Source organism: Triplophysa dalaica, chromosome 9 (assembly GCF_015846415.1).
Source record: "Triplophysa dalaica isolate WHDGS20190420 chromosome 9, ASM1584641v1, whole genome shotgun sequence".
NCBI lineage: Eukaryota > Metazoa > Chordata > Actinopteri > Cypriniformes > Nemacheilidae > Triplophysa > Triplophysa dalaica.
Window position 1 is genome coordinate 10,890,403 of NC_079550.1, and position 25,247 is coordinate 10,915,649.

General features: G+C 36.3%; 1 protein-coding gene across 4 annotated transcripts in view; it reads right to left on the reverse strand.

Annotated features, from left to right (window-relative positions):
• Nucleotides 1-214: 214 nt before the first annotated feature.
• ncam1b (neural cell adhesion molecule 1b) overlaps nt 215-25,247 on the reverse strand; it is an 84,739-nt gene continuing 59,706 nt past the window's right edge. For 3 of the 4 annotated variants that reach the window (XM_056756373.1, XM_056756371.1, XM_056756372.1), the window contains 6 exons: nt 18,392-18,516; nt 17,563-17,743; nt 5,543-5,738; nt 5,185-5,301; nt 2,207-2,773; nt 215-1,537 (listed from right to left, as the gene is read on the reverse strand). In XM_056756373.1, the coding sequence (XP_056612351.1) occupies nt 1,429-1,537; nt 2,207-2,773; nt 5,185-5,301; nt 5,543-5,738; nt 17,563-17,743; nt 18,392-18,516 (1,295 nt within the window). In that variant the 3' untranslated portion in view covers nt 215-1,428. Of the gene's footprint in view, nt 1,538-2,206; nt 2,774-5,184; nt 5,302-5,542; nt 5,739-6,557; nt 7,383-17,562; nt 17,744-18,391; nt 18,517-25,247 lie in introns of those variants that run through there. The other variant, XM_056756374.1, reaches the window with a different exon arrangement.

Sequence of the window (25,247 nt, forward strand, 5' to 3'; positions counted from 1 at the left end):
TATTGTATGTTCAGTCTATAACTAATTGTAAAAGAAATGCAAGAATAACTATTTTCAACCTTTTTAAATAAGATTTTTTCTGAACTAGATCAGAACCAAAATACTATGCTGTGATCACAGAGGAATGAACAGTAGATTCACTATATTAAATCATTTATAGGTTGAGGTTTAAGGTTTGATCCTGAGAAACCAAAAAAAGTGAAACTGTCAGGTTTCAATGAGTTTATTTAAAATGTGTTAGAACAACACAATTTACAACATGTTCTTAATTTAAAGCAAACCCATCATACTGTTATTTCATTGGTCAAATCCCCATATACATGAAACAATTTACCGTTCTGGGGTTAAATGGGAGTGCTCAACAGAACAATCTGTGTACAGTGGGCAAAGATAATATCCTCTTGGAAAATCCTAAACGTTGATTTTATAGAAAGCGTAGAAATCATAAAACAACCAGAACCATCATTTCGAGCATTTCTGCACGCTGACCTAAAGTGAGACAGCACACTTCACTCTTGTTTAACATCAGACGTGCAAGCAGATGGTCATGCAATGAGTGTTGTCACGAGGACTGTGTCCTATTTCTCCTGTTTTACACAGGACTGTTAACAATATACAGGTCATGTTATATAAAAGGACAATCAGCGTTAACTACAAAGCCATGTGGAAATGCTTGAAAAAACAGACGACAATTTGATAACACAATCACAGTGCACAAGCTTCCAGTCGACAGTGTGAAACATCCCTTTCTCCAGAGGTATACAGTATAAAAATGAGGAGACACTTTTGAGTCCATGCTTCTGGAGCATGTGTTGGATAAATGACTTGATGTATAAACTGTTAACATTAGAAATACATGGTTATTGTAAAAACTGAACTTCAGTTACAAAACAAAATGGACCATTTTAAATAGTTACTGGACCTTAATGAAAAACAGTATGTGAAAATATCCAGTGATATTTTATCGGCCTGTGATTGGCTGTCTATACAGTACAAAACCGCCATGAGTTATTAACATCCAAGACACAAAACAGTTATGTGTAAATAAAATACGATATGACAGAATAAAATATAAAACCAACAATGAATCAAGCCCTCAAAAACATGGAATATAAAAATAGGAGAAATCATTTACATTTGAACAATGTACTATGGAAATCATGTGTTACTACAGAAACAATTCTCCTGAATATGCCCCGTTAAAATAATCCTGACAAAACGATTTACAACGAAACACATTATAATCTTTGAATTATATAAATGATATCATGTCCATTTAACTCCTGAAACCGAAACATCTGGAAGTTTACTCCGAAACTAAGCGGAAAAGGCATACATACATGATTGAAGTGATAGCATTTACAACTTTTAGTTGAGAAAATCTATTAAGGGCGACGTTAAATGTTCACCGTGATGCTCCGCCTGTCCTCATGCTTTGCTTTCGGTGGCGTTTGTTTGCGAGACAGCATTGGGTTCTCCTCCTGCCTTCTTTAGCCCTGCGATTCCTGTCGTACTGCTCTCCTCATCCACGACGTTCCTGTGATGGAGATCATTGAAAAATATTTCACTCAAAATGATCACTCGGTCATCAATGGTTTACCTTTCAAATTAAAATTCTGTCAACATTTCCTCATCCCGTTGTCATTTGAAACCTGTATGATTTTCTTTTATCCACAAAACACAAAAGGAGATATTTAGAAAAATGTTGGTCACCAAAAACCGTTGGTCCCCATTGACTTCTATTGTATGGACATGAAACCAATGCAAGTCAATGAGGACTGACAGTTTTCTGACATTCTTCAAAATATCTTTGTTTGTGTTTAGCAGAAGAAAGAAAGCCATACAGGCTTAATCTAACAAGAGGGTTTGATTGTGAAGGTGAACGAATCCTTTAAAGTATTCTTGTATGACTTTTTCATACGAATTACAAAGTATAATTTGCACTTTTTCTTTCAATTAAAGTAAACGGGGACTGGAGCATTCTGTTTTGTGTCTTAAAAAGAAAGTCAGATAGAACATATATGACATTGCAACATTATAAGGGTTAAGAAATGACTACAAAATGTTCATTTTTGGGTGCACCATCCCTTAAAAATGGTCAAATTAAGAAAGTTCAATATCTGCATTGAGATCAGAATAAACATCTAGTGGTCACAACATATACACAAACTAAAAGAACATCAAGACATCATCTAGAAATCCATACTCGCTATGTGCGGGAGCAGATGGCCCACTGACTCCAGCTGTCCCCAGAGGATTTGAGCTGTCCTGGGGGACGTCTGTGTCTGGACCCAATGGGAGTTCTCCATCAATCTGATGATCGTGATTTACTGAGGGGATAGGGGGCTGTGGGCTGTGACCCTGTGGGCTGCTGGGATTTGAACTGGCATGAGAGGCGCTCTGAGCAGACGGCAATAACTCTGATTCTTTTAATGTGGAGTTTGTCTCCCCGGGTGGGGGCAGGGGACTTGGCTCCTCTGAAGCAGGAACCTCAGCTTGTGCTTCTGAGGCATCACCCAGGTCTACCAGAAGAGTGACATCGGTTGTAGGGTCGGAAGATGGAGATGACATGGAAGGTTTGGTGTGAGATTTGGGTGTACTACTGTCGGATGGTGACACATGGGCGGGGTTAGGGTCAGGGGGAGGGGCTGTGATGCTGGAGGCAAGAGTGGTGCTCTCGCTAGCAGGGCTGCTCTGGCTGAGGTCAAAGGTGTCAGTGACCGTGTCTGAGTTAGGCAAGTCTACCATCGCAGCGGCGGTTTCCGTCACTTGCCTGTATGAAGAGGGAGAAAACAGAGACATAGACGAGTGATCGAGATAGGGGAGACAACCATTACAGACACATGGTTACAACATGTATGCAATACAGATTTGAAATACATTATTGCATGTATGCTTAGATTTGTGCGCGATGGATGGTCACTAGAGGGAGCACTTGATCTGGATGGAGAACATGAAGACAGGGTTTAGGAAAACATAAATATAAAAGTGCATCGTAAAACCAAAACTGAGCTAAATTTATAATATTTACCAGTGCTTTTTAGGGAAAAACGTATTTTCTTTTCTGCTGATGTAATGAATGCAGAGTGGGAAGGTATTAATATCACAGCCTGCTCTTCATGATCCAATCAAATTCAGAGAGATAAAATCAAGAAATATGTTATATTATGTAAGATAAGAGTGTACAGTATGTGTGCAATTTCCTCAATGTTAAAAACGAATGTTTCCAAGCTTAATGTAAAAGAGAAGCATTTAAGTTTTTTACCCTGAAAAGGGTTTGGAGATGGACCAGGGTAGGACATTTTCAGATATCTGTATTTAATCATTGTTTTTACATTGGAAATGTTTTAATTTACAGCATTAAAAAGCATAAATTATACAATCATACAATTTCATAAATGGTTTTTTTATGTTATTTTTATGTTATATCCGTGCTCTTCATTTTTTTGACCTCCTCCCCCTTCGAAACGACTTCTCATCACTTCCTGTCACGAGGAATGGCGCGAGGGTGCAGATGGTGAGTACGGTGGGGAATAATCCTCCACGACTGACTACAAACTCAAATTCAAATCTGTCCTTCATTTTGTTAACAACGACCAACGGTCCAATCAGTTCTCGATGTGGGAAATCAAATCCTCCCCTACATTTTCTCTCATTTCAGAAGCTGTTTCGCTCAGATATAAGTCACGATTTGAAATAGAATACGATCGTTTTCCGTTTCATGTCGAAAAACCTAGTACTTTATTTTCCTCCAGTATTTTTAAGGACTGTACTGGATGTTCTATGTACAAAGTTTAAAGGTAAAAACATATGTAAAAACAGTACGAGTGAAAAGAATGATATAGGCTTTATGATGTAGAGAAGTAACATTTTTTCAAAGTGAAAATGTTTGGATAAAATACAGATATTTGAAAGAAGTACATATATATGTGAATGGAGTAAAACTACTTCACTCCTATCCATCTCTGTGGGGTACTTTGCTTGTCTGACCAATGGACCTTTCTCACTCTTCCTATATTGGGTTATCTCAGCATTGTATCGCTTTTTCCAGTAGCATAGCAACACAGTTACACAGTGTTACTGCAGCACCCGGCTGCTATAAAGCATCAACCTCCTTACCTGAGTTTTCACATTGTCCTTTATTGTGTTTGTGTGCAGTGTCATTTGAAACGGAGGTTGTTTATCTCTTCAACTTGCTGAAATGTTCATATAAACACATTTCCAATCCAAATCCACATTCTGAATAATAAACACATTTATTTCCCAACCTACCACAGTCCTGTGTTTTCTCACACTGGTCAGAGTTCATAACGTTACCTTTTGATTTGACATTTCAAACTAATATGACTACAATCTTTGGGAAAATTAAACATCAATGGTTTTATCATAGTGCAAGTATATTATACGGTTATATTTGTGGTAATGCCATGGTTATTTTTTATATGAGCAGTATTGCTTATGTGCATTGTTATTTCAGTCCTTAAAATAGCTTTATACAAACTGCCTACAAAAAAATTGATGAAATTAAACAATCTTAGGAGAGTAACGCGACGACTACGTTGAATATTAATGAGTTTTAGGCGTATTTGTGAATAACATGCATTCAATTAAAGAATATGAAGTATGTCACAGTGATAAACATATTTAACAGAATAAATAAATGCTCATTCACTGACTGACACTGTGTGGTGAAATAATCACGTATGTTTACCAGTCTACGTTTTCTCAGATTGGCTTTATTGGATTAAAACGTAAAATTCGGTTGAGTTTGCAAAAATTTACATTAATCATTAATCAAATTTACATTAATCATCAGAATATCTGTTCTCCTGTCTCTGTCCGTCTGGATTTTGAAATCATTCTGTGGACATTTGTTATAAGAGGCATTTAGTCAAATAGTCAAGTTGAAATTTATGTCACACTGCTTCGACTAGCACGTCCGGTGTTCAATTCCGCTGTGATAAAGGTCCATTGCAGAAGTTGAAAATATTTGTGCAATTCAAAGTGTTTTAAACTGTGTTTCATGTTGGAACTGAAGTAGTTAAGTGAAATACATGCAGTAGCTGATGACAAGGTACATATAGGGTGTAGGGAACACTGATTTTATGGCCGCGCAGGTGCTTCACGAGGATGCAGGTCTGCTGTATGGCAGTTAACCGCATTACAGCATAACATAGAGCTTACTCTGGTTCAGTCAGGGGAGTGGTCTCATTGGGCTCCGGATGCCCTTCTGCGTCGTGATTGGCCGTTGCTTCCTCTTCAGTCCTCACTTCCACAATGGGATCTTTAGACATATCTTGACTGCATGTAGAGAGAATGAATACACATCTGGTCATTCTACAGCAATGAGTGGAACTTGATGAGGACACTCAGACATTACAGAAGATCTTGTTTCTTTTAAGGTTAGAACATACAGTACAGTAAGCGACTGGATATAACCACACTTGACAATCCGAGCCTGTCTGTGTGTGATATGAGCTTAAAGGAGACATCAGGATCTATGTCGTACAGTATTGAATGGAAGTGTATTGTGGGTACTCACACAAAGGGAGCATTGCAGGCCTCGATGTCCTTGCCTTTAGTGCCAGGCCCGGGTTTACCGCAGATGCACATGAGGATGCCGCACTTGTTGAGGACGCAGCAGGTGGCGTCCACGATCAGCAGGAACACCACACACACCAGTATGAGAATACCAACAATTAATCCAGTGTTCAGCCCCGTCCCATCATCCATGGCATCTTGAGAAGAGAAAACAAACAGAGACGCACAAATCACGTAAATGTAAGAGTTATGTGTGAGTTATTTTAAGATCGCCAAATCAGGATTTAGCTATTTGGAAATGCCTGTTGCAATGAGGAATAGCTAAGATTTCATAGTATTTGCACTTTTAAAAACTTCAGAAGAAATATAACTTACTGTTTCAGTCCACAGTGTGGTGTGCGTAAAACAACCTGTCCGGTTTATTTACAACAAATCCAAATATATTTGGCCACGACAGGATAGGTTATATGAAAAAGTGTGCAAATTTAACACAAACTGGATGAGGACACATTGCTGCACACTGATATTAATACTCAGCAGTTCAATAAAACTTCAATTAAATGTTTCGAGGACTAGGTCTTAAACAAGCAGAAAAAGAAATAAACATGCCCCATGATAATCTTGAGGTCAAAACATAGCAGATATCCAATACAATTTTGGAGCCAGTGTGTGGATTTTTAATATTTTGAACATAACAGTTCAGTATGTATGACACACAACATCATAAAGGGAAATAGGAATGATAAAATGTAGGGCATTTAATAAAACGTTATGATATTTGAAAAAAAAATTGGCCTGTCAAATGATTAATCACGATTAATCGCATACAGAATAAAAGTTTGTGTTTACATAATATTATGTCAGTGTATTGTGCATATTAATTTTGTATGTATAAACGTATACACATACATTATTTATTTATATTTACCAATATTATTTACCATTTTTCTTAAACATATACATGTATGCACAGTAAACAGACATAAATGATGTAAACACAAACATTTATTCTGGATGTGATTAATTGTTTTGACAGCCCTAAAAAATACAATTAACATAACATTATAGTGATACGGGTTTCAAATAAAAAATGTACATCAATCATTAAAACACAAAGCCCACCTTTAAGGCCAATGGTAGTGTGTGAATGCATCAAAAACTGTTATTTTGACAGATTTACGCTCTAGTTCACATCTCAAATGTACAGAATATTACATAAGAGCATTTTACATACAACACAAAGAAAAGACACTCGCTTTTTGTAAAACAAAAAGATTTTAATAACGCCACAAGTGTGAAGAATAGCCCTAGCTGTGACTATTACACATTGTTTCCGATCATTACAATAAGTGATTCATGTATAAGCCTCGAAAAAAGTATTTCAAGTAATAGAATAACATCTGAAAGGTCTGTTACAAAAATGCTTCCCAAAGGTCTTCATTTGTACAGTTTTAGTTACAAATATGCAAAGAAAACAAACATCTATTTATAGACGAGACATCCCCTGTGCTTTAACTTAATGTTTTTCATCCTGTCATTTCATTAAATACAGTAACTGAATGGTTAACAGTAAAAAGTGTTATGTTTAAAATGTTATTAAATAAAAAGCATTTGGTCATCAGAAACGGAATTGTTTTATTTTCTTTACTCGTATTGTGCATTACTTTGTCTAAGAGGCTCTGTGTTCCCAGCACATGGATTATTAGATACAGAAACATCATGCAGGAGATCCTCAACATGAGGAGAAAACATTCATCTACTCTATCAAAGCAAAAGCAGCAATAACGGAGTGAGCAGGAGAGACGGCAGTGTGTACGACACTGAGGAACCACTCAGAGTGACTGCAAACACAGACACAAGATCACAGGCACAAATACAAACATTTACATAATCATAAAATAATAAAGGGAAAGAGGAAAAGTATTGGCACCAGAGCGATATGCGTGCATGCGATGATCCGTCCATGTCCAAGCCCGGGAACAACGACGGGACAAGGAAAGAGGGAAATGGAAAGAGAGAGAAAAAACAGGCAGAAAAATACGTCAAACACGAGAACAAAGATTCCAAATGAAAAAATAAAGTGAGATTTAAAAGGAAATTAAATATGAATGAGAGCACAAGCTAAGAGCAAGAGTGATGTGCGCCGTAATGATGTTCACTCTCAGGAAACCATGCCATGTGACTGTGACTTTTTTATTAACATCATTAAAAGAGATCGTGATCCCAAAAAGTGTCGCTCCAAAACCCATGATGGGATAAAGTTTATGTAAAGATCTTCAACCCTGTTACACTGAACTCCAAAACCTTTTGAGTGTAACAGGGTCGACACAAAACATTTTAATAGACACGGATCCCCTGCTGTGGTCTCCAGTATCCATGGCAGTAAGAAAATATGACTAAATAAATAAATAAACAAAATAATAAATAAAACAAATTTCTAAACAGTTATTGCATTGGCGGCACCATTTCCTCACAATGCCCGAGTTAACAAAGCGAAGCATGCAAAAGTTGTTTTGATGGGTCAGTGGGAGTAGTTTTAAACCCACAGAAAGAGAGTAGGCCTATACCAATGGGGTATATAGTAATACATTAGGCAAATTAGGAATACATTGACTTCACAGTTTGAGTTTTCAACTAAATACATGTTTTGAAAAGCATCTTCAGTGACCCCAACATGCATTTATTAACCTACAGTCACAAACCTCGAGCAGTATTCAAGATCTCTGAACTCAACAGGACTGTTGAAATTCTGCTTCAAATGATTTGAGTAAACTATGTCAGAACACTTCATGACTTGTGATCGTTCATCTGTGAATGAAGAACATAACTTCTGATCTGAAATAAAATGACCAAAGGTTCTCTGTGTACAGGAGCCAGTGGAGAAATGATTGTTTACAGACATACTGTCATTGCTTGTGTTAAAGATGAAGTTATTAAGATGTGAGAAAACCACTTAATTAGTTAAAGGTGCAATATGTGAGGTTGAGGAGTATCTATAGACAGAAATGCAATCTAATATACATTACAAAATTGTATTCAGAGGTCTATAAAGAGTTTACATAATAAAGCATTTTTATAACCATAAACCATTAGCTATATAAATATATCCCTCTACATTAAATTCACCATGTTTTTTTAAAAGTAGCCGTAAACAGACAAACTGCTCGACAAAACGCGTTTTAAAACTAATTTTAATAATAAATAATTTTTTCATTTGGCAAAGAAGCAAAAAACTTGACAACATCTTAGTCCTGTGTCAGCTGCCGTAATGCTTCGAAAGGGAGGGGTGGAGTGAGCCATTGGTAGTAATTCACAACCTTACTGCTAGATGCTGCTAAATTTCACATATACTGTAGGACATTTAAACTAAGGCTGTCAATAGGTCATGTGTAATAAACACTAACTTCCGTAAAAAGAACAAGGCTTTATTAAATGGAGAATGTGAAAGATCTTGAGTTAAGCGTTTCTTCCACCGGAAGTCGGTTATAAGGAGAGTTTAACGTACCAAAACTACAAATACGGAAAAATGAAATAAACACATTTGATTATCAGTGATATGTAAAATAAACGTGATAAAGGAAAAGTTTTATGTTCACAGTTTGTCGCTGCCTTGATCCACGGTATGTTTCTTCGTTATAATAAACTTTAATGACTAACAAGCTTAAAGTGAGACTATTCTTATCCCTTGAATGAGTGCTTGTTCTTTTAACAGTAGTAAGTGTTTATTACAATTAAGGTTTAATAAAAAAAAAATTAAGTGGTCGTCGATTTATGTGGGCGAGATTTATCATTTTATTCGTTTATTCAGGACTCGATCTTTGCTGTGCCATGACAAGGTTCTTGAGCAGTAAATTTGAGCTCACCTGGTCGTTGATTAGGTACATTAAACGTTGTTAAGCGTCTCGGCTCATCCCAACCTAAGATTCAGGCTTACAAGCCACTTTTATCTCCGTTTATCAGTCAATCCCCTTTGTGAACATCAACTTTTGCTACACAATAAAAACACATTTTATGGTTTGATCGATTTGAACAGTCAAAAATGAAACGAAACATAGGTATTTTGAGTTTGAAATAGTGAATTCCTATGGAGAAAATCACTTCCTGCCCTCCATCGGCACTTCGCGATGTGCCGTGACGTCATGTGAAAACAACCTAATATTAAAAAATGTATCGCGATTAATCGCACCCTTTTCATGGGTACACTTATAGTGAAATTAAACATACACTATTTATTTTGTTTAACATGTTTATTCTATGGCTGTCAGTCGAATACTTTTTTTCTAACTAATCACACAGCTTTTATGTTTTTTTAAATATTTTTACATTCTTGTAATTTCACCTTTTATCTCTAAATTAATGTAGAAACAACACATTTCTTTAACAGCATCATTTTATGAATGAAGGACAACATTCTTATATTGTTGGCTTACAACGGATGTCTTTAATAAATATAATATATATAATATAAAATATATTTTTTCTACTAATCAAACCCATTATAATAATTGTGCCCTTCCTACCAGGAAATATACAGAAAATAAAGTTCTCAAACACTTTACAGTCTTTATTGTTATTTAAATGAAATACAGAAGAATCCTCATTAAAGCTACATAATCACATAGATTTTTTTATTTTATTTTGTTCTTTGATTAAGATTAGTCAGAGGAGTCACAGCAGCCCCCTTAAGAGATCTGCCACTCTAAGCAGGTCTAATGTGCTTCCTATTTTCACTTTGCATTCATTTAAGACTTCATCTAAATGTTGAAGACTGTGCTTGCTAAAACACTGGACAAAATGTGCTTTCTGGCATAATCTTGTGAGTTTTTGTTCATTCAAGCACAAAGAAAATGTAATACTGGTGCACTGTCTAACAGATTCTGACACAGCCTTTAGCCCATGTGTACACCAGATGGTACCACTGTCGAGTTGCGCAGTGATCCACAGCCAGAAGCTATCAATCTATGGAAAGCCAGGAGGGTCAAAAATGCCAAATTTTAACACGTCAACAAGGCATCGAGGAACGTAGAGTTTGTGTTGTTTTTGCTTAGAGTATGTGTAGTTTACGCCTAAAAAATCGACGCGTATTTGACACGTAAACAACACGTAGTCTACACGCAAAAACACGTAGTCTACACGCAAACAACACGTAGTCTACACGCAAAAACACGTAGTCTACACGCAAACAACACGTAGTCTACACGCAAAAACACGTAGTCTACACGCAAACAACACGTAGTCTACACGCAAAAACACTTAGTCTACACGCAAAAACACGTAGTCTACACGCAAACAACACGTAGTCTACACGCAAACAACACGTAGTCTACACGCAAAAACACGTAGTCTACACGCAAACAACACGTAGTCTACACGCAAACAACATGTAATCTACACGCAAACAACACATAATCTACACGCAAACAACGCGTAAATTACACGCAAGACGTTAATTGTACGTGTTTTTGAGCCATCCGGCCACTTGCCCAGTTTGAAGTTCCTATTGGCTGCTGAGTGGACGGGTTAAACCATTACTCTAGGCCTCGATTGGTTGCCTTCAATTTCTGACTCTTTGCCATCACAATGCATGAAACATGCAGAGATTAAATTATCTATTTCTGATTGACGGCCAGTGAAACTCCTCAACAAGCTATTAGATATTAAATCATCTTATTTAACATTTTTCACGCTTTCTTGTGATTGATTGTTTTAGCAGAGTTTGTGGCGTAGAGGTTAATGACGCCGCCTCGTTCGTCTCCCAATTTGGAGTAAGAACCAACCAGGTTTGAAGCCTGCTCCTCGCGGAGAGAAATCAATTTGAAAAAATATTGTTTTAGAAAAACCCCTTGCCACAGTACTAAGCCCTGTCCATAGATTTATACGATTATCATTTGTTAACTTTATTAATCCTTATATTTATTCATGTTGAATAATTTATAGCATTTATTGTTAATATTAGGTTTCACACCCGACCTCGGACCTCACTTTTTTTCAAATCTTTGCTACGGCCATGAGTCTGTGTTATACTGTATGAGTATTTTGTTTAGCACGTGCTTCATAAGAAAATCATGCATATATAGGCTGTTCCTGTTAGCCGACAACGAAGAAAATTTTGATTGTACAAGAATATGTTGTTCATCAGTTCCAGTGGTATTGGGGCTGTAACGAAGTACAGCTTTTGTTCCGATCAAAGGGGGTTCGAATCCACCTAATCAGATTGGAAAGGCGTTTGTTTTCAGCACAAATAAAGAAAACGTTCCACTTGGAACCGTGGAAATAAAACACCTCACGGGTAATAAATAATGAATGTTTAACTATCCCAATAATGTGGCAATTTACACTTGTTATTTTTGCATGCTGTTTTATAATGTACTACAATGCTGAGGTGCAAATATATGCTATTGTAGGGCTATATATATATATAAATACGGTTGGCCAAGGGGTTGAATTTTTTAGCTTAACAGGTAAAATAATTGTAATTTCATATTAAAGTTAACCAATGAATCATTTAAAATCATTTAAATTAATTAAATCTGAAAAATGCGAAGTCAGTACAAATAAAGTCTAGACGAAGAAAGAGAAAGTCTGGAAGCGTGACCTAGTGGCCTGAACCCCAAAGCTCAAGTTAAAAGGAAGAGAATGAAGTAAGAGCAGAGCTCAAGAGCAGAGCTCAAGGAGAACAGCCCACAGAGGAGAAGAGACAGAGCATAGAGAGCAGCTTCCAGTGAGAAGAAGAAGAGACAGAGCATATCTTATCCCTTTTAAAAGATTCAATTTAAATCCAATATGGCCCAAAACACACAATATTTTGTAATTGTTTTGCTGTGGAGTCCTTCAGGTCACTGGGTTCCATCATCTGGCTTGAACAGCTTTTGCCAATTAAGAGATGTTGTTATGGCAACATTGTGGACAACATTTTTGTAAAAATCTAACACTACTCCAAACTCTTAATCAGAGTGAAATGAAAGATGAATAATAAGGGAGCAGAGGCACACAGCCTTGGTTAGCTTAATCTTAACATGAAGTGTAACTAATCCCTCAAATCTGATTGGTTGATTGAAATGTTGTCCCAGGGTCTACATGTCTCACTTGGTGAAATCAGGAAAGCCCACCATCTCACAGGACCTGAGACTTGCAAGGGGTTGTTCTGTGTTCTTCAGTAACGATCTGGTTTGTCTCAGCTGCTCCCCTGCCCATCCTTGTAGTACTTGAAAATGGCAGGAAAAGCCATCACAGAGTTCATACCCTGCCCACAATCCTTTTGAACTGTTGCTCTCTAGCCAGTGCTTCAAATGGAGTACAAGAACATTTAAGCTCAAAAGTATATATATATATTTTCCCACAGATAATGTTATGACCTATTCCTATCTCATAGCTTATATCTGTCAGCACATCTCAGTCCTTGATAAATGCTCAGAGAATTTTCCTGAACCCTATTTCGATAAACACTTGTCAATAGAGTTTAAACATCAGAAAAATATCAGTCTATGCACAAGTTTTCATTTATTATTTTTTAATAAAAAACAGATGCTATGGATGTGACAAAAAAGGACAAGGTTTTTGGAAGACGACAAAGTTTGTAGGATTTCTGTGAATTCAAATGCACGACCCTGAAGCTATTATAACCAACAAATGGAGCACGTGGCGAGCTGTTAAAACAAAAAGCCATGTGTTCAGTACAAAAACAATATACCCCGAGCAAACATTCTTCACTTCATAAGTGTGCAACTAATTTTATTCACACTGGTTATTTTCATTCAGATTAATATTCAAGAAAACTAATGAAAACATTTTTCATTCTAAAACTTTAAAAACCACATCCCTGCTAGCTGTTGGGACTATTAATAATAAATGTGTTTATTTTATGAAAGCAGTATTTTTTCTACGCTTACAAATTATCGCAACATGTTCTGTGTGTCATGTGACAATGAGTATTTTGAATATTTATTCAATTATTATTAACTTATTTTTTAAGAGTAAAACTGATTGCTGTATAAATTCGTATTTATTTATCTTATATTTCAATAAAATACTATTTTATAAAGTGAAATTTAAACCTATTTTTTCGAACTGCAACAATATTTCTTGATCTAAAATCTAACGAATACGAATAACAAACGCAACACCATGATGTGTCCAATGTTGAGTTCTAATTCTGAAAATAAGGTGAATGCTTAACTTCTTTGCTCATACCATCTTAAATATTTACACACAATTTTGGATCTTGTTTTGTTTGAAAGTAGACATTTCAAATGTTCTTCAGAAAAATTACCCACGTGTGCCTAGTAGCCTACACATTGGATGGCCTAAATATTAGGCAAGGCCAAATATAAACAGAAAAGCCTTTGATAAATAAGATCGGGAAAGTCATGGAGACGGCAGAACGGCATCCTTTTTCTTGTTTTACAAAAACACAAACTTTTGATGGTATTGTGAGTGTATGCAAATAAGATCATTCGGATAATTATGTCTAATGATGTCCCTTATGGATGAAGATGATTACATTCTTCCCGCTATTCAGGGGAAAATACAAGTGATCAAAGCGTCACAACCTTTTTAAACAAACTGTAAAATATCATAAAGTTATACATTTTCTATGTCGTAAGGGATTTCCCTCTGAGAACATAAACCCGTGTTATAATGTAAAATCAGCTGTTTACTTTTGAGCATATCCTTGTGCAGAAACAAATGCCTTTCCAACCTGATGAGTGCTGGAAGAAGATAACACATTATGCAAAAGGGGGATTCGATCCCTGGTTGATCTGGTGCAAAAGCTGCGTAGCAATGTGACGTCTTCAATCATACGCCAGTGGAGCAAGTGAGAATCATGCGTCGAGTCGAGAAGATTTTATTTATTTACTGTTTCAACGTTGCAGGCACTTGTACTCTTTGTGAACAGACTTTGTTCTTTTAGTCGCAAGTATTTTATTTTATAGTCTACAGAGAAACAGGAAAAAAGTCAAGAGAAATGTACAGTATGTTTATTTGCGCTTTTTACAAATTGCGTTGTATCAAAGCACACACATGTACACACATATATAGGTATTATAAATTACCTTTACAGTGATTAAAACTGTCATGATATTATTACAAGTCTTGCAAAAGATGAGCTAGAGAAAAGTATCAGGCTAAGCTTGTATAAGCTCGCCTAACTATAGATAAAACAATCAATCTGAAGAATGAGCAAAAAGAAAATAAATAAGATCATTAAACTCAAAGCAAGTGTGCAGTGCGCTTAAAAATCCTTTGCACAGTATTTTGCTTCCACTTGTAGCCTCTTTGTTACAAACTAATCCCACCTTCGGGAAAGCTAAAGCCCTCCCTACTTCACCTACCGAAAATTTACTGGATAAAAGTTTAATGATTTATTATCCGTGAGGCACTTTATTTCGACTTTCAGATCATTTCCTTCAGTTGCGCTTAAATAAATATGTCTTTTCAACCTGATGATAGATGGGAAAAGGTGAAAAACACGTTTGGAGACAGGCAGATTCGAACCTCGGTCAAGCTGTTAAGTTGTACGATGTCTTTACCACTGTACTATTGAGGATGGTGTGTGCCCAGTGCCCTTTAATTATTTAGTGTCTCTGCTAAAACGATCAATTACAAGAACAAGCGATAAGATATAAATAAGCTTGTTGAGGACTTTCACTGGCCGCAAAGCACAAATAGATAAGTGGATCTTTTGCATGTTACATGAGGGTAAAAGTCAGAAATGGAAGGCAACCACCCTAGGCCAACAGTAATGGTCTAACCGTTCCTTCAGCAGCCAATAGGAACTCATCATGCTTACACGTTCAAACTGTGCAAGAGGCCGGATGGCTTAAAAACATGTGAAATTGACGTCTGACTTCACGCGCCGAGAACGCGTTGTTTGCGCGTAGAGTACGTGTTATTTGCTCCTAGACTACTTTTTGTTTACTCGTAAAATACGTGTTGATTTTTCATACGTAAACTACACGTACTCTACGTGCAAACAACACGTTCTCGCCGCGTTGTTGACGTGTTAAAATGCGCACGTTTTTGACCCTCCTGGCTTCCCCTATCAATATATACTGGTCTTATCAATACAACCATTTCAAATCCTAAATAGGCCTAAATTGTTTAAAGGCCTTTATATGAATAAGAGCGTGATTATATCATCTAACGCTAGAGAATGATGACAAAAAAACGGATGTTGCGTGAATGGCTTAAATATTGTTTACGTGTAAATCAGATTTTTTTATTGCGTTAACCCGTTAACTTTGACAGCCTTGTTTAAAACAAAATCTCAAATGATCTGCATTGTTATCCATGGTAAAATGTGTAAATTCTTCAAAATTAGCGTTAAAAATGTTTAAAGATGTATTGGGTTACTTTGTTATCGTTTAAATGCAATACATAAATTTTGATTCTCCATTGGCATCTTTGTTTAAAACATAAAACTGCAAGTAACATTACGCACTTTTAAAGGTTGATGTCATTTGACTTCAACTCATGCAATCACATTTCCCAAAATCGTACCTAACAGTTCAAACTCTGAATCATTATTAAAGCTATGGACTGATTTACTTTGAATGGCAGATTGCAAATTGAATAAGATATAATTACATATAATTTGTCCATTTGACAAGTTTATTAGATATAATTTTGATTTGCTTGGATTTCTTTAATAAACTTTTTATTATTTATTTATTTTATTAATAATAGTCATACCAAATAATGTTCTATTTACAAGCCCTAATTTATAAATAACACCATTATTATTATTAATTCTATTTTTGTTGTTAACTAATAATTAAATTTTATTTATATATCGCTTTTCACAATGTACATTGTTCCAAAGCCCCTTTACCATAATCACCACAATGTTTTCTGGCCGACTAATATAACACTGCTATCCTTCTGAGACCTCACATCTCCATATTTGGTGATTATATTGTTTTGCCGTCGTCGTTATTATAAGTTCCCCTATGTTGGTCATTGGGTTTTGCAAATATCTAACCAATCAAAAGTACTTAAAACAACAGTATTTTATAATTTAAAAAGTACAGTATTTCTTCCATTTCCTTTAAAATAGTAAATTTGAACACACGAGGTGAATTTGTACACCGGAAGGACAGTGACGATAAGCTGTTCTCAGGTTTAGCATTACTGTTATCACTGCAAGAAATCAAAGCACTAAAAGCATGTAAAGTTTTACTCTAGGGTCTCATTGGCATGCTGCGAGGAGCGCGCCTCTGTACTCCGAGGTGTGACTGAGACAAACAGCCTTTGGATGAGGGCCATTCACAGCCTACTGTGCCAAAGAGAACGGCGATTCAGCCCTCCTACGTCCGCAGGCCCTCCTCGCAGCGTTAATGAGTGGGAAAGCCAGACAGGGCCAGAGAAAATATCTCTCTGCATTAAAACGCTTCAGATGCTTGTTACATTGCAAGTGAAGCAGTAAATCTCAGTTGCGGCCTTTGGTATTCCTGACCAGACCAAAAACCAACTTCTGAGCTACCGCCACATGCTAAATTGGGTTCATCAATAGGAAGTTGGGTTTTTGGTAAGAAAGAAAAGGGATGGCTGATGTTGAGGTCAGGTCACGTCACTCACGTGTGCAATGAGGACCAAAGGATTGACATGTGAATGCGTGAGGTTTGTTCCACCTTATGCAGCTCAATGCACGATTTTTGCATTTAATGAAATATGTAAATCCTGTCTTATAGAAACATTACACCTAAATATGAAAAAAAAAAAATCATACATGCTTGATACCCTATACCCATATGCTGTTGTTTGTTCTGTGAACATGAACATAATTCTTAAGTTATGGAAATATGATGCCAGCATCAATGAGCCAAATGTTTGTCCACGTATTTCGTGATCTGCCATGTAGCATGACTCACTGTTTATCATGCAGCGTAAGTGATGGCCCACACTGCATTCGCATGTTTGGTGTCATTACAGCTCTGAGTCAGCTGTTAAAATCAGTGTGCTTGAGTCGTGTTGGAGCGAGCGAGCAAGAGAGAGAGAGAGAGAGAGAGTAATGGTGGTCACCTGTGGTAGCTGCAGGCTCTGTCGGGGTTATGATGGTCAGGGTGCCTGGCTTGGACTTGCCTTGCTGGTTCTCTGCCACCACGACCACGTCATATTTTGTGTTCCACTTCAGCCTATTCAACATCACATACTTGCTCACGTGAGGCACACGGATCTCAGGCTCCCATTCTATGTCTTCAGTCTGTGGACAGATCATAAACAATCCAAAATTACCCACGAAATGACCTTTTGCGTTCGGCCAAATGCTTAGGGGTGTTTATTCAACTATGTTTATTACAAACTTGTTTAAAACACATTACACTCCTACAATACTTGTTATTTTAACATAATAACTGAATGAATTTATTTTATTTCGCACTTTATTTAAGTTCTTAGTTTTGAATGCATAATCAAATGAAATAATAAAAAACACATAAAACAATCAAATATTGTGTTTTTGTTTCTTAAAACCTTAACACTCTAAACAAATTAAAACAATCTATAAAATCTATATTTTAAAAGTGAACAGACACTCAAGAATTATGTTTTAACATTGTTAACCTTCTGAGACCCAACAAAAAGGGGTTTAATAGTTAAATTAAGGGCTGAGATTAAAGGAAACAACAATGAATATATAAAAAAAAATATTAAATATGTTGGTTATTAGTTTTTTTACTTTGTTCCAATTCCCATAGGATATCAACACTTGCATTTTCATGTTTAAAAAAAGGACAAAATGGACATTCAAATGCTGGGTCTTAGATGTTTTCTTGTTCAAATAAAATAATAAAATAAAACTAGTTGTAATGTAAAAGTTGTAATGTCGTAAAATGTGTGTTATGACACTTACAGCTTTGTATCTAATCAAGTAATGAGTTATGGGTGAACCTCCGTCATCTTGTTTGATCAAGTTCACCTTCACAGAATTGCCTTTGGGCTGCAGGTTGCTCTCTAGTTTAGGAGGACTAGGTTCTCCTGCAACAACAATCAACATAAAAAGGAATGAGAAAATCTACTATGCCTTAAAGAGACAGTTCACCCAAAAATTTTAATTCTGTCATTCATATCACACCCAGTAGGAAAAATGACAATGTCAGTTAAAAGTGCCCCAGAACCACTTCCTACATTCTTCAAAATATCTTCCTTTGTGTTCAACAGAGCAAAGAAAATTGTAAAGCAACTTTTCCTGGTAGTCAATGGTGGCCAACAACTGTTTGGTTATACGTATCCAAATATCTTTCTCTGTGTACATCAGAACAAAGAAATTGAATCAGATTTGGAACAACTTTAGGGTGAGTACTAAATGATGACAGAATTGAAATTTTTGGGTGAACTATCCCTTTAAATGTGTGAACTGAGTCAAAGCAAAGCAAGAAAAGAAAGCCGCATAGATTAGTGGTCTCATTTTGAGTTGTCCCCAAAACTCCTATCTCTGTGGTTTAGCTAAACTGTACTGTGTGTATATGTTGGAATTATACCAGACAGGCCTGTACATGCGGCATCAATACGGTCATGGAAAAACCCAAACTAATGTGTATAAAGATGTTTCTTTTCTAAATCCCATCCTCAACCATGATTCCATTTAGGCAAGTTATAGAAAAATGTGTCACATTCTATTCGGTTGGGCCTGTTCAGATGACGAGGGCTGATACAGTATCTGGAGGTCACGCTGCAGACGTCTCTACAGAGCACTTTCGTACATCACCGCAGTGTGAATTGGGAATATTCCTCTGGTGCTGTGCGCCGAGGCCTCTCCTTCACAGGCCATCATGAGCCATTTCATTTTAATGACCAATGAATGCTAGTTTGATTCGCTACATTAGGCTGATGTTGCGTGTGACATGTAACAACATTGCCGGGAGATGCTACACGTGAACGCTTCGGATTGAAAAATTAAGGCATTTCACTCTCATTAACACAGTAATTAGCGACACTTGTACAAGCGAACAGACACTTTACCTAACTCGCGTTATCTCGCTGTCCAGGTTTACAAGAAGCGAAAATGTTTTGTTCTTAGTGTAGTTAGAAATGGCCGTTTAAGCTTCGTATCAATCATTTGCAACACTCTTCGCGTTAGCGCAATGATCGATAATAGCAATACATCAGTAGCTTTACGTCTCAAATGCACGAGGTTCATTTAAAAGGTATACATTAAATCAGTCACGTTTTCTGAAACAACACACCGAGACTGAAAGAATTAAGGAGATGCTTTAAAACGCTAATCAATATTAACGTCTTACGACGACACGAAAGTGATACCAGCAGCATTCCCAAACAATCAGTAGAGATTCTGCTCGAATGACAGTTTTAAGTGTCGTCAATAAACATGTATCTCTACAACAATAAAAGTTAAGAAGTGTAGCACAGCACCGAGTCATTCCACCTGGGACCATCTGTCCCTACTGGATACGGTGAATGTAATGATGGCGCGCATGAGGGTGAAAACATAACATTCAATTTTCAGGTGTTTTCAAATTGACTTGAAGCATGTTTAGTAGCTTAATTGTAATGAGATTTATACATTCTGCGGGGATTCGCTACTGACTAACTCACTAAAGGAATTATGCAAATTGAGAAACATGTAAACATGCCCAATAATTTTGTGCTGATAGAAATTTTCACTGGGAAGTATCGTTCTTGTGAAATGCCACACGCTCAAGTGAATATGCAAAAATTAAGTGTCCTGAAGCCTTTGGGCGGACATTTCAATCATTATATCAGATTTTCACTGCACACTCATTGTCTCGATAGCACACTATGTCTGGCAGACGTCTATTTGACGTCTGCATTTACATTTGGAAGATATCTCAATACATAGATTGCTCATCTGCAATACGTGTCTGAGATGTCTGCTGTCAGATGTCATATCTAGACATCTAGAAGACATCTGTAAGATGTTTATGATTTAGGATGTATGTAAAACTGCTCTTTCTAATGGCTGGAATACACCAAGACTTTTCAAATCTGACCAGATTTTCTTTTTAACTAGACATCAACACACTTGCAGACTTTTTGAAAGTTTCAGATAGAAACACACTAATTGATCAAATCTGCAGACTGGCACGGAATTTCTGCAACAAGTCCAGACTGAAAATCTGGGCAAAATCTGAACAAAAGTCTTGTAGTGTGTTTTGGCCTCAAGATGTTTAGCAGATGCTTTCCAGATCTCCAGATCTTTAGCAGACGTACGTGTGCTAGGCTAGCTGGGTGTGGCCAGGGTATTAAGCCAAACACGATTTCATCAGAATATCTAATGAAAATAAATAAATAATGTTATGTATCGAATTCATCTTTAATTTTGTGTGTTTTGAGTTTTTCGCTCTTATTGGTCAATGAATCTCACTCAAAATATAAGAGTAGGAAGTCTGGGACGCAATTATCACAACTTCATTATAGACAGTTTCAGCGGGAACAACATAAACAATTGTTATGTGGCCCAAAACTTACCATGCGGTAGACCCCGCAAAGAATCAATAACTGTTGGGTAGTTTTAATTTATTACAATTAATATACAATAAAATATTATTTGTTTGATGAAATGTCTATAGGCTATGTGTAGTAATAATGATACATTGAGATCACGCGTATTGTAAATACCAGTATATTGTGACACCCCTAGTTTCAACATGCTTCACTATGAAAACATCTGAAAATCTACAGTCACTCAATGTATGCAAATAGAAAACATTTATGAAATGAATGAAATTCTGAATATTTCCAAACTTTCTAAATGGAAATTCATATATTAAAAAATATACATGCACAAAAAACACAACAGGACATCAAAGTGCGGTTCAGTGAAGTGGAGGAGCTATTTTAATATGGTTAATAAAGTTAATATGGACAATGTAAAAAGTGAACATGCTCATAACCGGAGAACGAAAACCATTGAGATCAACTACTCGCAGCATCTACTGTAACGCTTTAACAGGTCTCGTAATTTGAATATAATTGCGCACCTGTGGCAGCATTTCTAGAACAGCACAGGATGAAAGAAACGTTGGTGTAGACCGTCTGTAAAACCAATGCTTGTCAAAATGTTTAGACTGAACATAAGAGTGAGACTGTTGAAAGCAGCGATCGCTCTGGGGAAATGTTTTTCAGCTCGAGAGCTTTTGATGTCATAACCATGGTTGGCAGGACACTGCATCAACTGTTTTCTGATTCCACATTCGCCAAAAAAGATAATGCATGCAGCCTAAGCGCAGGGGTCGTTCAAGGGTAACGTTCTCCGTTAAAAATTGTGAATAGATGAATTTACATGACCTGTCTGAAGGAATTCAATGCTAGAAATGTGACAGGAGTAAGATGTAAGGGGTGGTGAGGGAGGAATTCCTGATCCCGAGAGAGGAGGGTAATCTTAAACGTAAGAGAGGGTCTGAGTGTTTACCTTCTGCTCATCAGTATGGATGACATCACCAGCACCATGCAAGCCACATGACACAGTCACATCATATGCACGCACATGATTGGTTGAAAGGAAATTGGAAGAGGTTGCATGAAAGATACAAAACAAAATATAGACACAATGTAACTATGAGAAAAAGAAGTCAAAGGTTAGAACAAACTGTGCAGAGAAACAAAAAACCGAGCAAATTAAAATGGTTTTAATCACAACACAAAAGCAGAGACACGTATGATAAGTATACAGACAGTTTTAAAAGCACAATAATATTCAACAAACATAAAAAAGATATTTACATTTTCATGAGAAAATGTAAGTACAACCATGATGCTAGGGTGCTCTGGGTGGTTGCCAAGGTGCCCTGATCGGTTGTTAGCATGTTGCTAGGTGTAGTAAACTTAGCCAAGCTGGACAACTTACGCACTACTTAATATTTTTGAGTTGAACCATTCAACTTCGCTGAAGCGTAGTGATGCATACTGTATAAACTAAATATTTATGGAAGCCTCCCGTCAGGAGTAAAAGCCATGGCAGATTGAGTCTGAAATTTCCTGCATTTTTCGCATCCGTAGAATGTGGAAATTTTGATAAGCGCCTTACAAACGAGCGCCAAATGCGACAAAAACGCACACGAAAATTTCTGTCTGTATGTGCAAAGACCTTAACTGTAGGAATTAAATAACAGAATCACTGAAATAACTGAATAAGCTCTTTTTTCACTAGACATTCTTCAATAATAGACACATGATAATGCTGACATTTACAGTCACTTACCTTTTAAAATAGAGAACATTATGTGATGACTCTAACAAGAACCGACTTTACATTCATATTTAAGAAAGAACTTACGAATGTCTGGTGCTTACTGGAACAGTCAACTGAACCTCATCTATGAGACTTTTCACCTATTCTAACATCTGCAAGGAAAATGTTTATCACTTAAAAAAGCAATAGCACATTTCTCCTCATCGCGCAGCACAATTTGATGAATCACTCATGTCCGAAGCACAAACAAATTTGTTCTAACCCGCAAGGTAACAGCAAAAGAAATACGATGTCAATCATTTTTCACAGTAAAAAGCAGAGAAAACTTTGCAGTTTTTATCTAATATATCAGGTTTGTGCATTGGTTCTGGACAGACACAGCATGTGATGCTGTAAGCACATCTCATAGGGATCTCAAATCCTGGGGAACTATTCAGCCAAGATACTTTAAATTTGATTATCCGTGAGTGTCCTGAAAAAACAAAACATATTGGAAGTGTTTTCACAGCCACTTTGCAGAAGAGAAAACTGATATGTATGAAATGAAGGCTTTGGGAGGCTTCTGTAATATAATGCAATAATAACTCTTAAGATTATTATAAGTCTGTATAATAAAACCTGTTTTCTAAATGTAAAAATGAAAGTAAAAATCCCATCTAGGGAGCAAATGCAACACTTAATTAAAATGCCAGCAATTCTTTACCTTCTTATTTAATATAGAAGACCAACTTAGTGAATTTATTTACCTTTATGTTCCATCATGTATGACTTACTTTTCAGTGCAGAACACCAAAGATATTTTGAAGTTATTTTATAACCAAACAACACTGGCCCCCATTGACTTTCTCAAAATATCTTCTTTAAAAGTCAAATAAGTCACACACATTTTTAATGACACGAGGGTGAATAAATGACAGAATTTACATTTCTGGGTGAACTATTCACTGGCTCTTTATCTCTAATATTGTTAGAACTAATTAATTTAAAATGAACAAATTATAAAATCAAAATGAATGAAATATGTAAAACATCTAATTAAACAATGAACAATAAATTATTTGATAAAGATAACAGATGATCATCAGTGTATAAGAGACACTTACTCATCTAAGTATAACTCAAAAGTTCAGTTGAAATGCGAAGCACAATGTGAAACATAAATCACATAAAATGCAAATAAAACATCTAAAGTCAAAAAGTGAAAGCCAGTACAAAGATCTCACATCAGTTAAAACTCTAGACTACATCCTGGATATCAACACACTAAATGGCTTTGTTCTGTGAACTGACAGGAAATTAATCTCAATGCACAATGTATTGTAGATGGACTGACATCTATGGAAATCTCTAAACCATTCCGCTGATCACACAAAAACAACCACCAGGGGGAGCAAGAGAGTAATTGTGTGTGGTGTCTATACGTGGTGAGAATATCAACAAAATCACAGGAATATTCCCAAAGTGTGCAAGGCTGAGGTTGGTTTTTATTGATATTTTGAAGCATGAGACGCAGGAGAACAGCTTGTTCTAACAAGCTGAAAAAAATAAAATTCTGCATACGTATGAAAATCAATTGACATACATGATGTGTACGGCAGTCGGCATATATAAGAATGTGCTTAGCAGCAGTGAATGTATTGATATACAGTATAAAGTGATATGCAACAAGACCATTTTACTGAATAACAGATTGTAGATTGTCTCAATTGTAGATTGAGATTTTGTACTTGAAACCACTTGAAATCAAAGAGTGAGAATTGATATTTGGGGGAGAAAAAAATCTTAGAATAATAAAAACTCAGATTATTATTATTATTCATAGCACAACCATAGGTTAACGTATGAATGATTAAAATAACCTGCAGAATTCTCTTGACAATGAATTATACATGCCCTGCATAAGGGGAGAAAAAGGAAAAACACAGAAGTGTTTGGATCTTGAACTGGGCACTGTTGGATGAGCTGTATAAAAACCCAGACGTTGCCTTAAAATCAGTTTCTTCAAAACTCTGCACGATAAGGAGGCTTAAGAGAGAAAAGGTACACCAGGCATCCTTATAAAAAGTTCTGCATAGCACTGACTCGTGATGAGTGCCAGGAAAACAGAAACCACATGTAATGACATGTCTGGAGTTTGCATAAGTGACCCAGTTGCATTGTGGGAAGATGTTGTGGTCAGTTGGGACTTAAATCGAGTTTTCTTGAATATTCCTTGCAATATGTGTGGCACAAATCTAGCACTGTCCAACATATTGAAAAAACAAGACAAAGGCAGAAAGAAATACATTTCTTAGAATTGTTCTTGGTTTCCAGTACAAATATCAGACAAAATTAAATCAAGTGTTGTCCTTTCAAAACCTTGGATGTCCAAATTCACTGCTGTTCAGCAAATTGAAAAACACAACTTTTCAAATGATTAAATACTGTTTTCTCAGAGTTGACAATCACTTTTTATTACTATTTATGGGTTAGATATTTGCAAAACCCAATGACAAACATAAAGGATGACTAATAATTGTCATTGATGGCAACAAAA